Consider the following 19,043-nt stretch of genomic DNA (forward strand, 5'->3'; position numbering starts at 1 on the left):
TCTAATCATAGTGAAAATGCCTGGTTCAACCAGGTCTGCCATATCCTCCCGGTCTGTGACCAGATCACAGACCGCGGCACTTTCGTCAAACCCTTACGCGCCTCTTATTCAATCCGAACCTGAACCCGAAGAACACGAAGAATCCTACAATCCCGCTGCATCTGCCCACGAATTAAAGCAACTCCAGGCTGAAATCCTTATCCTCCAAACTCGCTTCAATATGAAGCGCAGGGAAGTGGAACTACACGACCCAAATCATCCGATGCTCGCCAAACACGACTCCGAATACCCTCCTCTACCTCCTACCCACAAAAAACTCACCATCAAACACACACCAGCTCCTGAATCTCGATCACAATCACAAAAATCCACAGTCGCTCAAAATACTCACACTTCATCACCTCAAATTCCTCAAAAAACACCCACATCATCTTCTCAAATTCAACCTAGCACGTCCAACACTCAACCTCAACCCTCCACTTCAAAATCCTTCGCTAATGCCATCAAAACTCCACAAATCTTCAAGCCTAGAACCAATCCCAACATCACAAACTCAATTAATAACCCAAAAACATTCGAATATCTTATAAAGGACATACCGCAAGATTTGTGTAATCAACGCACTTTCTTTAGAGTTCTCAACTGCATTCCTTTATTGTATCAAAAGATACACTCTCTTAAAGTCTTAAGCCACGGCATAGCCCATCTCAGAACCCTTCACTCCCTAAATGCTGAAGAAATGCAGTTAAAAATACACAAAGCAACAGGACAGACTCAAATTAAAATCTCTTCTAGAAACCACAGTTCCACAAATCAAGCTCCCAAACCTTCTAATTATTTGTTCCTCATAGTAAACGTCTCACACGATTACGACGAGGAAGAAATAAAACAAATCCTAACCGAGCAAGAAATTCCTGTCTCCAGATTGTGGAGAGTCAAATCTCTGCAAACTGGAAAAGACACTCTACTGACAAGTATTCGCACGTGCTCAATTATGGCATACCAATTGATGGACTTATCCATTACACTGAGCTCCCTCACGGAGCAAATCCCGTCATTCCAACCCCGAAATATTGTAGCAAATGCTGCACTAATGGCCATTCCATCTCAGAATGCCGACATAGAACTTTCGTCTGCCCTAATTGCGGACAAAATCACAAATCTAGCGAATGTCCTTCGCAAACCAACCCTAAATGTCCTAACTGCGGCGGCGAACACCCCGCATATTCCAACAAATGCCCGAAAAGGCAAGAAAAACCATCAGACTCCCGTCAAACCCAACCTCTGACGATCGAAAGATCAACTCCACCTTTCGACCTAACCACCGATTTAAAAAACACCATTAAACTCAGTACCCTTGTCCTTCTCAATATCCTTCCCGAAAGGAGAGATCTCATCACTTCAATCACAAGCTCTGTGATTGAAAAGATATTCGGCCACACAATTGTATTGTCTGGCCACAATAACACCGTAGATATCTCCTTCCATCCTAACTTCTAAATCCGCTGTTAATGGATTTCACAATCGGTGCAGTTAATTGCCAAGGGATCTCTAAAAAGAGACCCCTAATCAAACATATCCTGCAAAATCACAACATCCAAATCCTCGCCCTAACTGACACACTTTGTCAAAACACTCCGACTTTTGCAGGATATACTACAATCTATCGAAGCCGCTGTCAGGTTTCCCGTGGGAATGGTATCCTTATCAAACACGGACTACCACACTCCCCCCACGTATTTCCACAAAACGTCCCTCCACCCAACGTGGACTTCCTGGCAATTGATCTGCATCTCCCTAACAACCAAACCCTTACGATAATCTCTTACTACAGACATCCAGCAAACCCGCTTTCTTTAGAACTTTTAGAGTATTTCTCTACTCTAAATAAAGCAATTCTCATGGGCGACCTGAACTGTAGACACACTCAATTCGGTGATCACTCTACAAATCCGGAAGGCATCAGACTAACTGATATACTTCTAGACCTTCCAATCATAAGAATCACAAATACAAACTTCACGTTTTTGAACGCAAATGGGGCATCTATAGTGGACCACATCATTGTTACAGGTAGCGTGATGCACAGGTTCGACGATAGATGTCACATAGGCGATACAATAACGTCCGACCATCTCCCGATATTAGTTAATTCTGATATCATGTCTCCTCAAATCCCACCTCCTCCCAGACAAATAAGAGATTATCGTCACGCAAACTGGCCACGATTCCAAAACTTCATAAATAACAACATTCCTGAGTTAGGCGAATTAAATTCAACCGAAATTATCGATCAGAGTGTTATCCAAATTGAAAACCTCATAATCGAGGCAATCAATCACTCAATTCCAATGAAAACCATTCTACCATTCTCACCGGCACTTCCACAATACATCATTGCCAAAATACATCAAAAAAGACGGCTTTTACGTCAATACAAAATCAACAGAGACCCCCTCGTCAAAACAGAATATAATCGCATCTCTGCTCGAATTAAGAGAGAAATATCTATCCTACAGGCTCGCCAGTGGGAAGATGCTACCTCGAAATTGGATTACAGAGATGGGAGTAAATTCTGGAATAAATTTAAAGTCCTAACAAAACAAAAACTATCTCAACCCTCTCATCTGTTGATTAACAACCAAATTATTAGTTCTCCCGAACTAAAAGCTGAGGCATTCAAAAACTCACTCAACGAAAATTTTCGCACCCCAGACAAACCAAACTTTGATCGCTTATTTAAACTTGAAACTGAATTCGCAGTAAGAAATACTCTCTTGCATCAAACTCCAAACCACGTCCCAATTATGGACCCTATTACTGACAGAGAAACGGAGAGTTATTGCCAAATAGGCAAAAATAACTCTCCCGGACCTGACAATATCAGTAGAAGGTGTCTAAAGCAACTTCCAGAGAGTATAATCCCACTTCTCACAAAAATCATTAATGCATGTCTCAAATACTACTATTTTCCTACTCCTTGGAAAATAGCAGACACAATCATGATACCTAAAAAAGGTAAACCCCTTACTAACGTGGAATCATATCGACCTATCTCCTTAATAAATTCATTAGGGAAAGTTCTTGAGCTAATCCTAAAAGAGAGGCTCAGCGACTTTCTCGACAGTCACAATATCATCCCAAAATTTCAATACGGATTCCAACCTAATAGATCCACAAAAAATGCATTAGTAGATTTCACCTCTAAAGTCACTCAGACGTTAAACAGTAACGGTATCGCCATAGCCACTTTTCTTGATGTACAGAAGGCCTTCGATCAAGTCTAGCACGACGGACTAATTCGGAGGCTTATGGACATCGGGCTACCCCTACAATTCATTAAAATCATACACTCTTACTTATCGAATAGAACAGTGAAAGTGAGAATAAGCGACAAAGTTTCCACCCCATTCACTCCCCTAGCGGGAGTACCTCAAGGCTCAGTACTCGCACCCCTGTTGTACATCACATACAACAGTTCTATCCCTATCCCAAACCTACCGCACACGCAAAGGTACCTCTATGCAGACGATACAGCCCTCCTTACAACAGCGAGCAGATTTGCCCCTGAGACAACTTTTAGAAGAGCACAAACTCTTTTAAACGGTGTCGAAGAATGGTGTAATAAGTGGAGAGTCACACTAAACGCGGCGAAAACACAAACTATCGTGTTTCGCTGCCCACATTCATCATCTGGTATTATGCGCAATCGCGCCGACCAAACGCCCCTGTTTTTGATGGGAGAAAGACTCGTTTTTAGCCCGACAGCTACCTACTTGGGTGTCTTATTTACTAAAACACTCAACTGGGAACCTGATCTAAAGGCAACTTTAGATAGGGTCAGAAACCGAGCCCGTCTCCTAGTCCCATTATCAGCGACGTTTGGCAAAACCAACAATAAAACTCTCACACACACTTATAAAACATTCATTCGACCCGTTATTGAATATAAGTCTAGCTTATATTGCCTTCTTAAAGGTTATCAAAGGAACAAACTGTCTGCTGCGGAGCGTAGAATCTTGCGTAGAACGTGCAGAAAACGTTGGCACTTCCCCTCCCGTGAAATCCACCGCACAGCAAATACCACTCCCGTCATCGAGAGAATAAAATCTCTCAACAGGAACTTCACCCTCAAAACAATCAACGGCCCCATTTCCATCACACAAAATACCCTAAAAAGTTCCTGTTCCTTCCTAGGTCACATATCCACCCGAATACCTAAAATCAAATATCCTCACCCACCATCAATTCTACTGCAGACATGCGTAGACGACGAACTTCCTGGTGAATATGTCGACATCCTCGAGGCCACTCCACTAGCCTACAGAACCCCATAAATATCACATCCTATTCCCTACCCCGGACAGGGGGAGATTGGTTTTTTGCGGTTTCCCAATCTCACTACTCAATGATACCTGTCCGTCCCTGAGAAAATAGCCGCAACTATTTTCTCAACTGAATCGACAATTGCTGGAACCGTCTATCGAACTCCGACGAGGCCTGGCCGTTAGCGTAAGCGACCGAAAACAGAATTTTAGTGCAATACACTAGTTCTGAAGTCGGTTGCAAACGCATAAACGGCTGCAGGAACAATGGTCACTAGAGAACACGGTTTTAGTTTCTGTCGATTCAGACTCGCACACATACACACTAAATCACATTCACACACACACACACACACACACACACACACACACACACACACACACACACACACAAATCAAACAGTGAAAGGGGCACTCTTTCTGCTACCGAAATATCCTCATCACCGAGACCCCCGGCCGTCTGCAGCCTCCGTTACTTTATACGGAGTCTGTGGGCGGCCGGAGATAATCTAAGTGATAGACGGAATCTGTAACATCGAAATGGCAGCGGCCGTCACTGTTTGATTTACACACACATTCACACTGAGCGAAATGCGACAAGTCAACTCTCGAAAGCCGAGGCGCCTCCACTCACGAGCACACTCGATCACAAAATTTCAGTGCAATACACTGGTTTTGGGGCCGAGTTAAGCTCGAGACTGCACAGGACCAATGGTCACTAGAGACAGGGCTTGTCGTATCTAGCTCAAAACCAACACATTCACTGGAAAGAACATCGATTCCAGTCAAACCCTCTCGCCCCTGGCTCGCTGGCTGCTGAAAAGTGACGAAGAAAGAAGAACAAAAATCGCCGGTGATTTTTCGGACTGTTTTAGCTGTGTGTACGCCATTATTCAAACAACAACATTCAAACTCAAGCCTGAAGAGGGTCAACCGACCCTAAACGGGCACTTCAAACATTCTCTCCCTCATAATAAAGAATCCTTTACCCTATCCTCCTGAGAATGAACAATGTATGATGATGCCAGGAAATCATTCCACTCGAGACGTTCGCAGTAGGGATGTGCTAGTCTGCGATTTCTTTGGAGCAGTGACAGAATGCGATTGCTCCGGCTACGTCACTGTGACAAATCGCAGTGATTTTTCGGAGCAGTTGACCTTGGTCCTATAAACGCTGCTTTCTGATTCTATTACCGAGTAGCATGTAATACTGCGAAATTGCGATTGCGCTATATCGAGTACATGTTGGGAGATTGCTACTTTTAAAGTATTTTAAATTTATTTGTAGTATTAGAAATATTATAGCGATATCAATGATACTGTTAGGCTGTAATAATTTTATGTCTTTAAAATACATGGTACTCGGTTATAACTTATTCTGTCTTAGTTTATATGTGACCACCTCGCAACTCTAAGTTCTTGGAATCCCCGAACTGTAAAACACTATGTCCATTCAGTCATATAGTATAGCGATTACGCAACATATAACGAAAATTGTTAAAGCTGTTTTACGATTTATAATTTGTTGAAAAATTTTAAATTGGTGTGTAGTTTCAGTGATAGCGATGAATAGGAAAAAGACGGCGCATATTTGGAAGTTTTTCACACCCCAAGACCAAGCTAACGCCATGTGTAATATATGTAAGCAAGTACTTAGTTATAAAACATCAACCACCAATTTAAAAAGACATTTTGAAAGAAAGCATCCTTTAGTAAAATTATCACCAGATCTAACTTTAAGAACCAGTGTTTTATCGAGACCGGTACAAATAGCTACTACTACCCAAGTTAATCCTATTCAACCAGGTAACTCTGAACCATCCACATCTTTATGTACGAGTATATCTTCTTCGGCAGGTCATAGTCAGGAGTCAAATGTCAGAAGCAAAATTCAGACTTCAATTCCGTATACCACTAAATTAATAAATATTCATTCGAAGAAAAAGTTTGACAATGCTCTAATGAGATTGTTTACAATAGATTTGCAACCATTTAGTTTAGTTGAAGATACGGGCTTTAGACATTTTGTAAATACTTTAAATCCAGCATACCAACTGCCAAGTAGAAAATACGTTACAAACACTTTATTACCAGCATTATATGAAGAAAAACTCCACAATGTACGGGAAATGGTAAAAACTGTAAGCTCCGTAACTATTACTACTGATTGTTGGACATCGATAAATACTGAGAGTTTTATGGCTACCACTATTCATTTTGTGACCAAAGAGTTTGAGCCAAAATCTATTTTACTTGAATGTAGCTCATTTCACGAAGCTCACACTAGCGTTAATTTGGCTTCTGAATTGAATCGGATTACAACTGAGTGGGGTTTAGAAATTAAAATTTTGATAGCGATTTCTGATAACGCTGCCAATATCAAAAAAGCTATTAGAGAAGAATTGAAATGGCCACATTTTGGATGCTACGCCTATACCATTAATCTTATTGTGAAGGATGGCCTTGAGGAAGCAGAGCCTACTATCAACAAAGTTCGGTTACTAGTAGCACATTTCAAACGCAGTACATTGGCTATGCTGAAACTGAACGAAATACAGAACCAATCGGGTAAGGAGCCTCTGAAATTGTTACAAGATGTACCAACACGGTGGAATTCCACTTTTTACATGTTGGAAAGAATCTTACAGATGTAGGAAATTGTTCGCTCAACAGTCGCACTTCTAAACAGTACTAATTTACCCATTATATCTGTTGAGGAGTGGCAGTTGCTAAGCGATATTAGAAAAGTCTTACAACCAATGGAAGAAGTGACTAAAATTATTTCTGGTCAAAAATATGTTACATTATCATCTGTAATAATTTTAACGAATGGAATTGAAAACACATATAATGACATGAAAAAAGAAAAATTGTCACCCTTAATACTAAACATGATCACTAAGTTTTTAATTGGTATTTCAGAGCAATTACCTTTCCTACAAAATTCAAAGAGTTTGATTGTGTCTACGTTTTTAGACCCGCGATTTAAAAACATTGGGTTTTGTAGTGAAAGTAATGCAGAAAGGGCCAAAAAGCTCGTAATTAATTTAGTTGCCCACAAAATCAACGAACTCTCTACTGCTCCTGAATTAATCAATTCAGATGACAATAGAAATGAGAAAACACTTTCGACGATGCCATCAGTATGGGGATTTTTGGATAAAAAAGTTGTTTCCACAAAGAAAAGCTGCTCAGCTCCGGCCACGTCAAGAGCAATAATTGAGGTTCAGAGGTATTTAGAAGAAGATTTGATTGACAGACATGAGGACCCATTGAAGTGGTGGCAAAGGTGTTCTTACAATTTTCCAAATTTGTCCAAAGTCGTTATAGACAAATTCGGAACAGTTGCAACCTTAGTTCCCTGTGAACGTGTCTTTTCCAAATCTGGACAGCTTTTATCAGAAAGACGATCAAGACTTAGTTCTACAAATGTTAAGAATATAATGTTCCTAAATGTAAATAGTGAGTGTTAATTCAACATCGACAATTTTTATTAATGTAATAAAAATTTTCATAATTTCTCTTTGCTGTAATTAATGCTTCTTATATTTTTTAGGTTGTCATGAAATTTTCTTGTTTTTAAATAAAATCTTAATATTTTTCTAATAATATTGTATATTATAATTATAAATAATTTTCTTAATAATGTGCACGCAATGACATTATTTATTATTTATAACTTTCATTTTATAAAAGATTGAAATAAATACGCAATTCATTTTTATTAAGAACAGCTGTTCTTGTTGATAAAACAATAATGATCCAACCAAAACATCTACATATTGTAAGCGTATTTACGGAAAGAGCACTGTCACTGTCATCACTGCAAGCAAAGGAGCGCATCGCTTTGTCAGTAATCACAGTCACAGTCGCAATCGCAATTATTGAATGTTCGATCTTTCACAGCTTGGCGCTGTTCCTTCGTCACCGTTCTGATCGGACCGTTGAAACGTAACTGCGACAAAATGTAGCAGTGATTTTTTTTAAACCGGAGCAACCTGTGATTGCGACTGAAGGTGAACAGTGACAAAGTAGCAGTTAGCGAAATCGCAACACATCGCACACGGTGAACGTGGGCTGGAAACTCGATATTCCTAGTACAGTATATAGGAATAATACCAAAAAGTGAATAAAATCCAATCGATAGAGGGTGAACGAGTAAAATCCAAACGAGAATATCCACACTAGGAGGGTTCGGCTGTGGAAGGTAACGTTTACGGGAGTACGTCACGGTGCGTCTTCGTGGGTAGTGGTCCTTTTAAAGCGGTGACACCGCTTATTTGGACGTCCCTCGGAGGCGTACCTAGTTAGCTCGCGGAGGTTCGTAAGTGCCTAACGAGCACTGCAGCGATTCCTATCAGGAGCAGGACTTTTTTACTCCAACAAGGTTCTCTTGTTGTTGACGTTGAGTCCGCCGTCGACCAATAGGAATCGCGGACAAAAAATCCGTTCATCCACAAATTTATCCCCATAAATGGGCCTGGCCCACGGAGTTACTGGGCACCTGAGGTGGAGACACCATCACCTCAGCGATGCCACCCCCCTCCAAGCCAAGCATGCCTACCTTGGACTCCCCCCCCCCACATTGGCCGAAACGTCTGAAGACTTTCTCGCCAGATTGGCCATTATCCTCCAGGAGGGCTTTTTAAGGTATCCTGATGCCTCCACCAAAATTATAAAAGATCTAAATATAATCAAACCACTGTTAAATCCCAACTCTATCACCACGGAAGACGAGGACTCCGATGGTAGTTACGAGGACGTTGCTCCTCTGCCTACAATCGTCGAGGAAACCTCCGATTCTGAAACATCAGCCACTCCTCCTACTCCTAGACCTAGGACCCGCTCCAGGTCGAAGAGAACCAGCAGAACAAAAACTTCCAAGTCAGCTTCCAAAACTACATCCTCCAATGTAGTCTCTAAGACTACCAAAGCCTCTGCCACCAAACCATCCGCCCAAACAGCCACTCCAGCCACCGCTGCCCCAGTAAAAATGGTTACAGTCGCCGCCACCATTGAGGTTCCTTCGACCTCACGTGCCAAGCAACCTCCAAAAACTGCTGAGGCACCAGCTGCCCAAGCCAAAGCCGCCAAAACCTCCAGTTCGGAAGACCAGGCGAAGCAGCCTCAGCGCTTCACGTATAAAATTCTCAATATCCCATCAGCCTACGACACTCAACGAAAACTCTTCCAATTGGTCAACACCCAAGAACTTTTCAAGGGTGTCATGATGAATTTGAAGTTTGCCCCCAAAGACCACTTGGCATATCTCGAGACGTCTAAGACGTTGAACATCCGAGATATGTCCAAAGTGCTACAAAACCGAACTGGAGAACCAGCCATCACAATTGAGCCTAAAAACTTACGGCAACGCTCCAATAAGCCCCATATAGATAAGCAGTCACCTTTCCACCTAGTCGTCACAGATGTCGACCTGACCATTTCCATCGAGGATTTGGCAATCAGCCTGAGTGAAATGGAATTTCCTTTCAAATCACTCCACAGAATTATCTCTAAAAGGTTCAATAAACCCACCAGGCTCGTCCGCCTATTCCTCGACTCCGAGGAGTATTACACAGATGCCTTGATCAACGGCATCTGCATAGATGGGTTGATCAGGCCCTGTGAGGCTCCTCACAACCCAAATATTATCCGCCCGGCCTCCAAATACTGCAGCAGATGCTGTCAGAGTGGCCATGAAATATCCGAATGTCAAAAAAGGCAGGCGACTTGTCCAAACTGCGGCAGCGGCGAGCATAAAAGCTCCGACTGCCCACAAATAAAGAACCCTAAATGCCCAAATTGCAAGGGCACACATCCGGCTTGGTCACCAAGATGCCCCAAAAGGCAGGAGACACCCTCCTCACACCAGGAGGCCAAACCTCTTACAGCTGAGCGTAGGATTCGTCCTGCGTCCCTCACAGCAGACGTTAGGTTGTGGATCCAATTCACAACCACGCTGCTAATGAACGTATTGCCAGACAGGAGAGAGACCATCGCCAAGTACTCCTCTGACCTGTCGAGCAAAATGTTCGGGCACTCCATAGTGCCCACTGCAAGAAATAACAAGGTCGAAATGACCTTCGTCCCGCCCCAGTAAGCCGTCACAATCAACTGTGTAATAGGTACAGTCAACTGCGCGGGAGTCGGTCGCAAAAGAGCACTCCTCAAAAACTTCCTTTTTACCCACCAGATTCAAGTCCTTTCCCTCACCGACACCCGCCTTAAGGCGCCACCTAATTTTATAATTCATTCCACTTGAACAAAAGCCAGGTCAGTCATGGCAATGGTCTTTTGATTCACCACACCATACCTTCCTCACCACATACACCTCCTCCTCACATCCTAGACCAGCTCCGTGACGTAGATTACCTGGCAGTTGACCTACACCTATCAAATAACATCAAAATTACGATAATATCCTACTACAAGCATCCAAACATACCCCTCTCCTTACCTCTTGTCGAGTATTTTTCCACACTCGATAAGGCGGTATTAATGGGCGACCTAAACAGCAGGCATACTCAATTCGGTGATATTCACACAAATATCCCAGGCAGACAGCTCTCAGACCTTCTTCTAGAGCTGCCCATCTCAAGAATCACCAACAATGATGCAACGTTTTTCAATCACAATGGAATGTCCATCGTCGATCATATCTTATGCACGGATAGCCTGCTTGATAGGATCGATGATGAATGTTTCATTGGTGATTCAATAACGTCTGATCATCTTCCTCTTTTAGTCAAAACCGACTTCAATTTCCTCCCTCAAACAAGACCTGCAATCTATAGGATAAATTATCGTAAAGCAAATTGGGAACTATTTCAACAACATATCAACCAGAACCTTCCAGAGTTAGGCAATATGTCAACACATAACTTATTTGACACAGGGATCTCCAAAGTTGAGGAGCTTCTACGAGAAGCCTCAGCCCTGGCTATTCCAAAAACCAAATATAATCCATATACTCCAACTCTTCCACCGCACATCATCGCGCAAATCAAATCCAAACGAAAAATGCTCAGAGAGTATAAAAGATTCCGAGACCCACTAATCAAAACAGAGTACAACAGACTCTCGGCGGTTATAAGGCTGGAGGTGAACAGGCTGAAACAACAACAGTGGATGCGTGTCACCTCTGACCTTGACTACCGAGATGGTGCTGCATTCTGGAACAAACTCAAAGTCCTAACTAAACAAAAAAGTCAGCCACGATCACATCTCATAGTAAACAATGTCATTCTCAACAATCCACAAGATAAGGCCGAAGCATTCAAAGACACCTTACAGGCCACCCTCGTCTCCCCAAATAACCCCAATTTCAGCGAAAGATCCAAACGAGAAGCCGAAAGGAGAGTGGAAGATATATTCTACTACCCTCAGGCACATGACGGACCACATCCTCACCCGATGATGGCCCCTGTGACTGAGGACACCGTCAGGTAGATGTGTAACATTGGCAAAAACACATCTCCTGGCCCAGATGGCATCCACAGAAGATGCCTCAAAAATCTTCCACAGAATATAATCCCGTTGCTTACTAATATTATCAATGCATCTCTATCACTGAGCTACTTCCCTACTCCTTGGAAAGTAGCCAGTACAGTCATGATCCCCAAAAAAGGGAAAACCCTCACCAACCCTGAATCGTACAGACCCATTTCACTTTTGAGCACCCTAGGTAAAGTCTACGAGAGGATCCTTAAGGAGAGACTCGTAGAATTCCTAGACGCTCACCTCTTAATTCCAGACTACCAATTCGGATTCAGGGCTGGACACTCCACACAAAATGCATTGGTAGAAGCAACAACCTTCATTTCACACTCAATTAACGAGAGGAAACACGTCATAGGTGTTCAAATCTCTTTAACATAAAAGTATTTATTTACAAAGTAAGGTAATTTACAGGAAAGTCAGTTTGTCAATTCTCTTTATATCAGTTCTCCGAATGTTTAGTGGAATTAAAAATCTATTCTTTGTTCAAAAAATAAAACCTTTCTCTCAGAGACTACCTGACCGTTAAGTCGTACATTGTATTAAATGAATTCTAGGAGTTGTTAAACCGGTGATTTAAAGGGACTTTGTGGTCCCTGACTTGATGTTTGGCGACGATTCAGTAACACAAAAATATATTCAAGTATCGGCCTTCAGTCGTAACGGTTCGATAATATAGAGTTTCTCTCTCTGACTCTCACTCAAGAATAGTAAAGGGGCAGTCACGTCTCAGCCTTCAGTCGTAGCGGTTCGATGATAGAAAAATTTTTCTCTCTTTGATTTTCACGCGGAAATAGTGTAATTAGAATCTTAAACGGGATATATTCACATCTGTTCGCGATCAACGACATAGCAAGAAGCATTTATGGTCGGCTTTCGATGATAATTATTATATAAAATCGCATTTGTTAGAATAGTTGTGATCAATAAAATTGACTGGTAGCAGATTCAATACTTTCTTTATTACCGGAAATCATCCTTACTTCGACCGAGATTATTTGGAATCGACGTCTTAATACGAAACCAACAAAACGCTTGGTTCCCTTTCTTATGTTTGGACGAAACATCACATCTCCACACATAATTTGGTACCCCTGGTGGGACAGCAAACGTCCTCTACAACACTACAGAAGCAAGGATTTCCAGTTAAAGAGTTCTGACTCCATCACCCACATCGAGATTTACGAAGACGCTGCTCCAAACCCGTGAGTCGTCTTCAAAACGACCCTCTCCAACAGGTAACACCGTTTACAACAACGGTGGACTTACAAACTTTATTTATTTTCGCGTTACTCAGTGACTCTAACTCGATACAATTTCTATAAACAATTCTCACAGTGTTTATTTGTATTTTATATATTATCACTCACTATAATTTTTATACTCGTTCTCGTTTTAAGTAATACTTTCTTACTTATATAATTTACGCATAATATGCAATTTTGAATGTGTTTATCAAAGTCGTATCCTACTATATTTATGACTAATTAAAAATTACTTATCGCATTCATTTACAGATATTTCACGATTTTTTTACACATTTATATAATTTTGAATTTGAATTTTTACACATTTTTTATAGTATAGTACAATTTCAATTTTCAGCCACGATCTTTTTTCTTTTTAATAACAAACATATCTTTCTATCTCTACACTGTACACTGGTGTTGTCTCAGTTTTGTTTTCGTTTTATTATCACATATTTTAATTTATACTAATTGACATGGATCTATTGAAAAGAGAGCGTGGCACATGCAAGTCTACAATCACTAGAATTTTAAATTGGATCAATAACTCCCTTGATATTCAAACTAACACCTTTGAATTAGATCACCGAAAAGCACATTTAGTTAATACCTTTAATAATTACAATGATATTTGCAATAAAATAGAATCTATTGATGCGGTCGACTTGCATACCGAAAATAGGGAAGAAATCGAGGATAAATACTTCTCTGCTATGTCACGAATTGACGGAAAATTATCTCAATTAACGCTCAGTAACTCATCTTCCTCCCCATCACATTCTCAATCACAGGAACCCGCTAGTAATTCAAATGTAAGGTTACCACCCATTTCCGTCCCCAATTTCAATGGTGAATACAGTAAATGGCTCTCTTTTTACCAATTATTTTCTTCTCTAGTAAAGGATAACAATAGTATCACAAAAGCACAAAAATTAATATATTTAAAATCTTCTCTTAAAGGTGAACCCTTAACTTTAATTGACTCACTTGAAGTTACTCACGAAAATTTTGATCTCGCAATAACTATTTTAGAAAAAAAATATGATAATAATCTCGCGATAATAAATTCGCATATTAACGCTATAATAGATTTCCCTACACTTTCAAAGAGCAATTATCATTCATTAAATGAATTCGTAAATGATTTGAAAAGACATATTGACTCCTTAAAAATTCTGCATGTTCCGATCGAATCGTGGGATTATCTCTTAATAAATATTATAATTAGGAAACTTGATTTTGCCACTAAACGGTATTATGGCGAAAGAAGGGATCGCGACAACACTCCCTCGATTGTCGAACTTTTTGAAATATTGAATGAACGGTGCAACATTCTCGCAGACCTAACATATACCTCTGACTCAAAAAGAGAAAAATCACACGGCAAATATAATGCTACCTCTCTCCACCTCAACGCCTCTGCTACACTCCCATCTCGCGTTTATATTAAATGTAATTACTGCAATGATTCAGCTCACAAAATATATACATGCAGAAAATTTTCCTCTCTGCCACACTCTGAAAAATACAACTTTCTTAAGGCTAATCACATGTGTTCTAACTGTTTGGGTACAAAACACACCCATGCTGATTGTCCTTCACGAACTTGCTCAATCTGTTCCAAAAAACACCACACTCTACTGCATCAAAACTCCTATGCGCAAAATACCAATTATTCTGGCTCTTCCCATTCTCCGCATTCCGAAAATTATCGTTCTAACATAAATGGAAATCATTCACGATTTAACCATTCAACACAAAACCCTTCGTATGATAATAGAACTAAACATAACTCTTTTCGTCAACCAAATGATGCCAGTCCAACAACCTCACAAAACACCAATTCTCCTAGTCTCTCATATCAACATAAAAATACCACGCACTCCACGGAACCGCTTCGGACTAATAATGTCCAACCTTCTACTTCTAACAATTTTCCAGACAATGGAAACGACTCCAGCGTCGCTTTGAGTGCTACAAATAAGTCCTTTACATACTCTTCAGTTCTCTTATCCACTTTTCAAGTTAATTTGATCGACAAATCAGGAAGGCCCTTACTAATTAAGGCAGTCCTAGACTCTGGAAGCCAAAAAACGTTCTGTTCTCAAGAGTTGCTAAGTAAAATCAATTGCAAAATTTATCACAGGGAATTACAAATTTCTGGCATTTCACAAGGCTCTTTCACCTCGAACTTAATGGCAAATATTAATGTTCATTCTCCTAATTTAAAATCTCAGCATCTTAACTTGAATTGTGCAGTTATCCCAAAAATAACTTGTCAGTTACCTCAATTTCATATTCACCCCAATAAGCTCAATATACCCAAGGGTTTCACTCTTGCTGACAAGCATTTTTATCAAAAATCAAATATTGACCTTTTGATAGGAGCAGATTATTATTATGACATTCTTCAACCAGGTCTCGTAAAGTTAGGACATAATCTCCCTACTCTTTTCAATACAATTTTTGGCTGGGCAATCGCTGGCAATGTTCCAAACTACGCTCAGTCTAAAAATAATGTCTCTCTATTTGTGCAAACTCAAAATACCCACTCTTCAGACTCAAACCTTGAAGCCCTTGTTTCTAAATTTTGGGAAACTGAAGATTGCCCCGGCGAAAAAATATTGTCCCCCGATGACCAACTAGCCGAATCAATTTTCATTAATCACCTCAAAATTCTCGAAAATGGTCGATTTCAAGTAAATCTACCTCAAAAATCTCCATCTGAGCACCTCAAGCTTGGTGAATCATTCCAAATTGCAAAAAAACGTTTCGAATCACTTGAAAAGAGATTTAAAAATGACTCCAATTTATATAATGCATACAAACATTTTATAGATCAATACATCTCCCTAAATCACGGTAAATATGTTCCTCTTACATACCACAACTCGCTAGATGAAAACAAATATTTTCTACCCCATCACTGCGTATTAAAGGATTCAGCAACCACCAAATTGCGCGTAGTGTTCGACGGAAGTGCAAAAACCACTTCTGGATACTCTTTAAACCAGATACTTCTTACCGGCTTTCAAACACAGCCAGATCTCTTTGATATCCTCTGTCGGTTTCGGCAATTTAAATTTGTTTTCATCGCCGACATCGAAAAGATGTATCGGCAAATTAATGTCAATCCCAATCAAACTTTTTTACAAAACATCCTTTGGAGAGACAGCCCACACGAACCCTTAAAGTGTATTGAGCTAACGTCTGTAACCTATGGCGTAACGTGCTCCAGTTTTCTAGCCACTCGCTGTTTAAAAGAGATAGCTATTTTAAATACCACAAAATACCCCCTTGGTTCTGATGCACTGTTAAATCAGACATATGTCGATGATATTTTATACGGAACCAACACTCTAGCCGAATTAGAAGCTGCATATCATGAATTAAATTCCATCTTAAACGGTCACAGTATCACTCTTCACAAATGGGTTTCTAACTCTGCTGAATTTTCTGCCAAATATATTCGGTCATCTCAGTCTAATTATGAAATAACCTCAAACAACTTAAATACCAATAAGGTCTTAGGTCTCTCGTGGCAACCCTTAGATGACTATTTTACGATTTCAATTCCAAGTCCTCCCGCTGCTGATAATAGCTTCACAAAAAGAAACGCCCTCTCAGCACTCGCCAAAATATTTGACCCCATAGGTCTCTTGGGATCATTCACTGTCACTGGAAAGGTATTTATTCAAAAACTTTGGCTCAATAAATTAAATTGGGACGATCCACTCCCTGAAACTCTTGCTAAAGAATGGAAAAGATTTATTAACGATCTCACTCTCCTGGAGTCTCTTAAAGTACCCCGTAATCTTTTTAACAGCAGGCAAATCTCTAAAATTGAAATACACGGATTTGCCGATGCCTCAAGTAAGGCGCAGGCCGCTGTTTTATATTTTCGCACAATTTACGCTGATGATACTATCAGTTGTACTCTAATCGCATCCAAATCTCGTCTAGCTCCCTTAAAAACGGTATCCATTCCTAGATTGGAGCTATCAGCCATGTTACTACTGTCAAGGTTAACTAAAAAAATAAATTCCACCTTTGCAAATCGCTTGCACTTCTCCTCCATTAATTTGTGGACAGATTCACAAATCGCGTTATGTTGGATAAACTCTTCTGCCTCGCGCTGGAACACTTATGTAGCAAATAGAGTAACTCAAATTCAAGACCTAACATCAAATTTTTCTTGGAGACACGTTCGTTCTCATGAAAATGCAGCAGATTGTCTATCTCGCGGCTTGACCGCTACTGAATTTCTAAATTCCCGGATGTGGTGGAACGGCCCTGAATTTCTACTTAAAACGGACTTAAACCTAACGACATTTAACCCGAACTCTACCCAAGTATTATTACCGGACGAAAAGGTATCATCCCTTATAATCAGTTCAAAAATCTCAACACAAGATGAATTTATCAATAATCTATTTTCAAGGTTTTCCTCTTACTCTAAATTATTACGCACCACTGCCTACATATACAGGTTTTCGTTTAATGCAAGAAACTCATCTGATAAAAAACTTGGCATTTTATCTCCGGACGAATTGCGATCCGCCTCTATATCAATATTTAAGGCTATACAATCCCTAAAATTCTCTAAAGAAATCTTGGAAATAAAAACCCAAGGAATTACATCAAATAAGTCCTTAATTACCCTGAACCCTTTTTTGAATGCAGACGGACTTCTCTGCGTCGGTGGACGCCTAAAAAACGCTAATATCCCCTATGAACAAAAACATCCAATATTGTTACCATCTAACTCTCACATTATCAATTTATTACTAACTCATGAACATTGTCGTCTAGGCCACGCCGGACCGCAAACGACATTGTCCAACGTCAGACTTAATTATTGGCCTTTAAACGGACTTCGAACACTAAAAAAAATTGTAAAAAATTGTCACGTATGTTTTAGATTTCGCGCTAAACCTATGGAACAAATCATGGAAAATTTACCTAAGGTTAGAATTACTCCTTCTCGCCCTTTTCAAAATGTGGGCTGCGATTTCGGTGGGCCATTTCTTATTAAATCCTCTAAGTTAAGAAAGGCTCCAATGCAAAAATGTTACATATCTATTTTCGTCTGTCTAGCCACAAAGGCCGTTCACATAGAATTAGTGTCATCACTCTCTACTGATTCATTTTTATTATGTCTAAAAAGATTCATTGCCCGAAGAGGTCTTCCCTCTCTCATATATAGTGACAACGCAACCAATTTCGCTGGTTCAAAAAATGAACTTAAGGATTTGCGCGAATTTTTTAAATCCCCTAGTTTTTCAAATGACATGCAAAATTTCGCTGCACAAAATTTCATAGAATGGAAGTTTATTCCACCTCATAGTCCCCATTGGGGAGGTATATGGGAAGCAGCAATTAAAAGTGCCAAATATCACATTCGTCGAATGATAGGGAATGCTTATTTAGTGTTTGAAGAATTCAGTACAATTCTCTCGCAGATCGAGGCAATTTTAAACTCACGCCCTATTTGCCCCTTGTCGAATGATCCCTCTGATCTACAATGCCTTACACCCGGACACTTTCTAATAGGCAGTAGCCTTACCTCTTACCCTGAAAAAACATTACTACACTTACCAATTAATAGGCTTAACTTCCTTCAAAGATGTTCACAGATTCAACAGTCGTTTTGGAAACGATGGTCTGTTGAATATCTTAGCCAACTGCATAGTCGACCAAAGTGGTCCAAAGTAAGTCAAAATATTAAGATAAATGATTTAGTCTTATTAAGAACTGATAACTGTCCCCCTCTAAAATGGCCTACCGCGAGAGTCCTGGAACTTTTTCCGGGGTCAGATAATCATGTCCGCGCAGTTAAAATTAGAACTGCTACGGGAGAGACTGTTCGACCAATAACTAAATTATATCTCTTACCACAATTTGATTAGGTATATTTTCTTTCGCGTTTTTCTTTCTATTACGCTTTCAATATTATTTACCCATTTTTTACATA

At 40.2% G+C, this 19,043-nt stretch overlaps 2 protein-coding genes across 2 annotated transcripts; both read left to right on the forward strand.

Moving 5' to 3' along the window:
- The first annotated feature begins 5,890 nt into the window (after positions 1–5,890).
- Positions 5,891–6,979, forward strand: LOC140450484 (zinc finger BED domain-containing protein 4-like). Its single transcript, XM_072544129.1, has one exon. The coding sequence runs from the start codon at positions 5,891–5,893 to the stop codon at positions 6,977–6,979; it is 1,089 nt and encodes a 362-aa protein (XP_072400230.1).
- Positions 6,980–13,545: 6,566 nt separating this feature from the next.
- LOC140450485 (uncharacterized) lies at positions 13,546–18,978 on the forward strand. The gene has a single exon (XM_072544130.1). The coding sequence runs from the start codon at positions 13,546–13,548 to the stop codon at positions 18,976–18,978; it is 5,433 nt and encodes a 1,810-aa protein (XP_072400231.1).
- Positions 18,979–19,043: the final 65 nt, after the last annotated feature.

This window comes from Diabrotica undecimpunctata, chromosome 9 (genome assembly GCF_040954645.1).
Source record: "Diabrotica undecimpunctata isolate CICGRU chromosome 9, icDiaUnde3, whole genome shotgun sequence".
NCBI classification, from domain to species: Eukaryota; Metazoa; Arthropoda; class Insecta; order Coleoptera; family Chrysomelidae; genus Diabrotica; species Diabrotica undecimpunctata.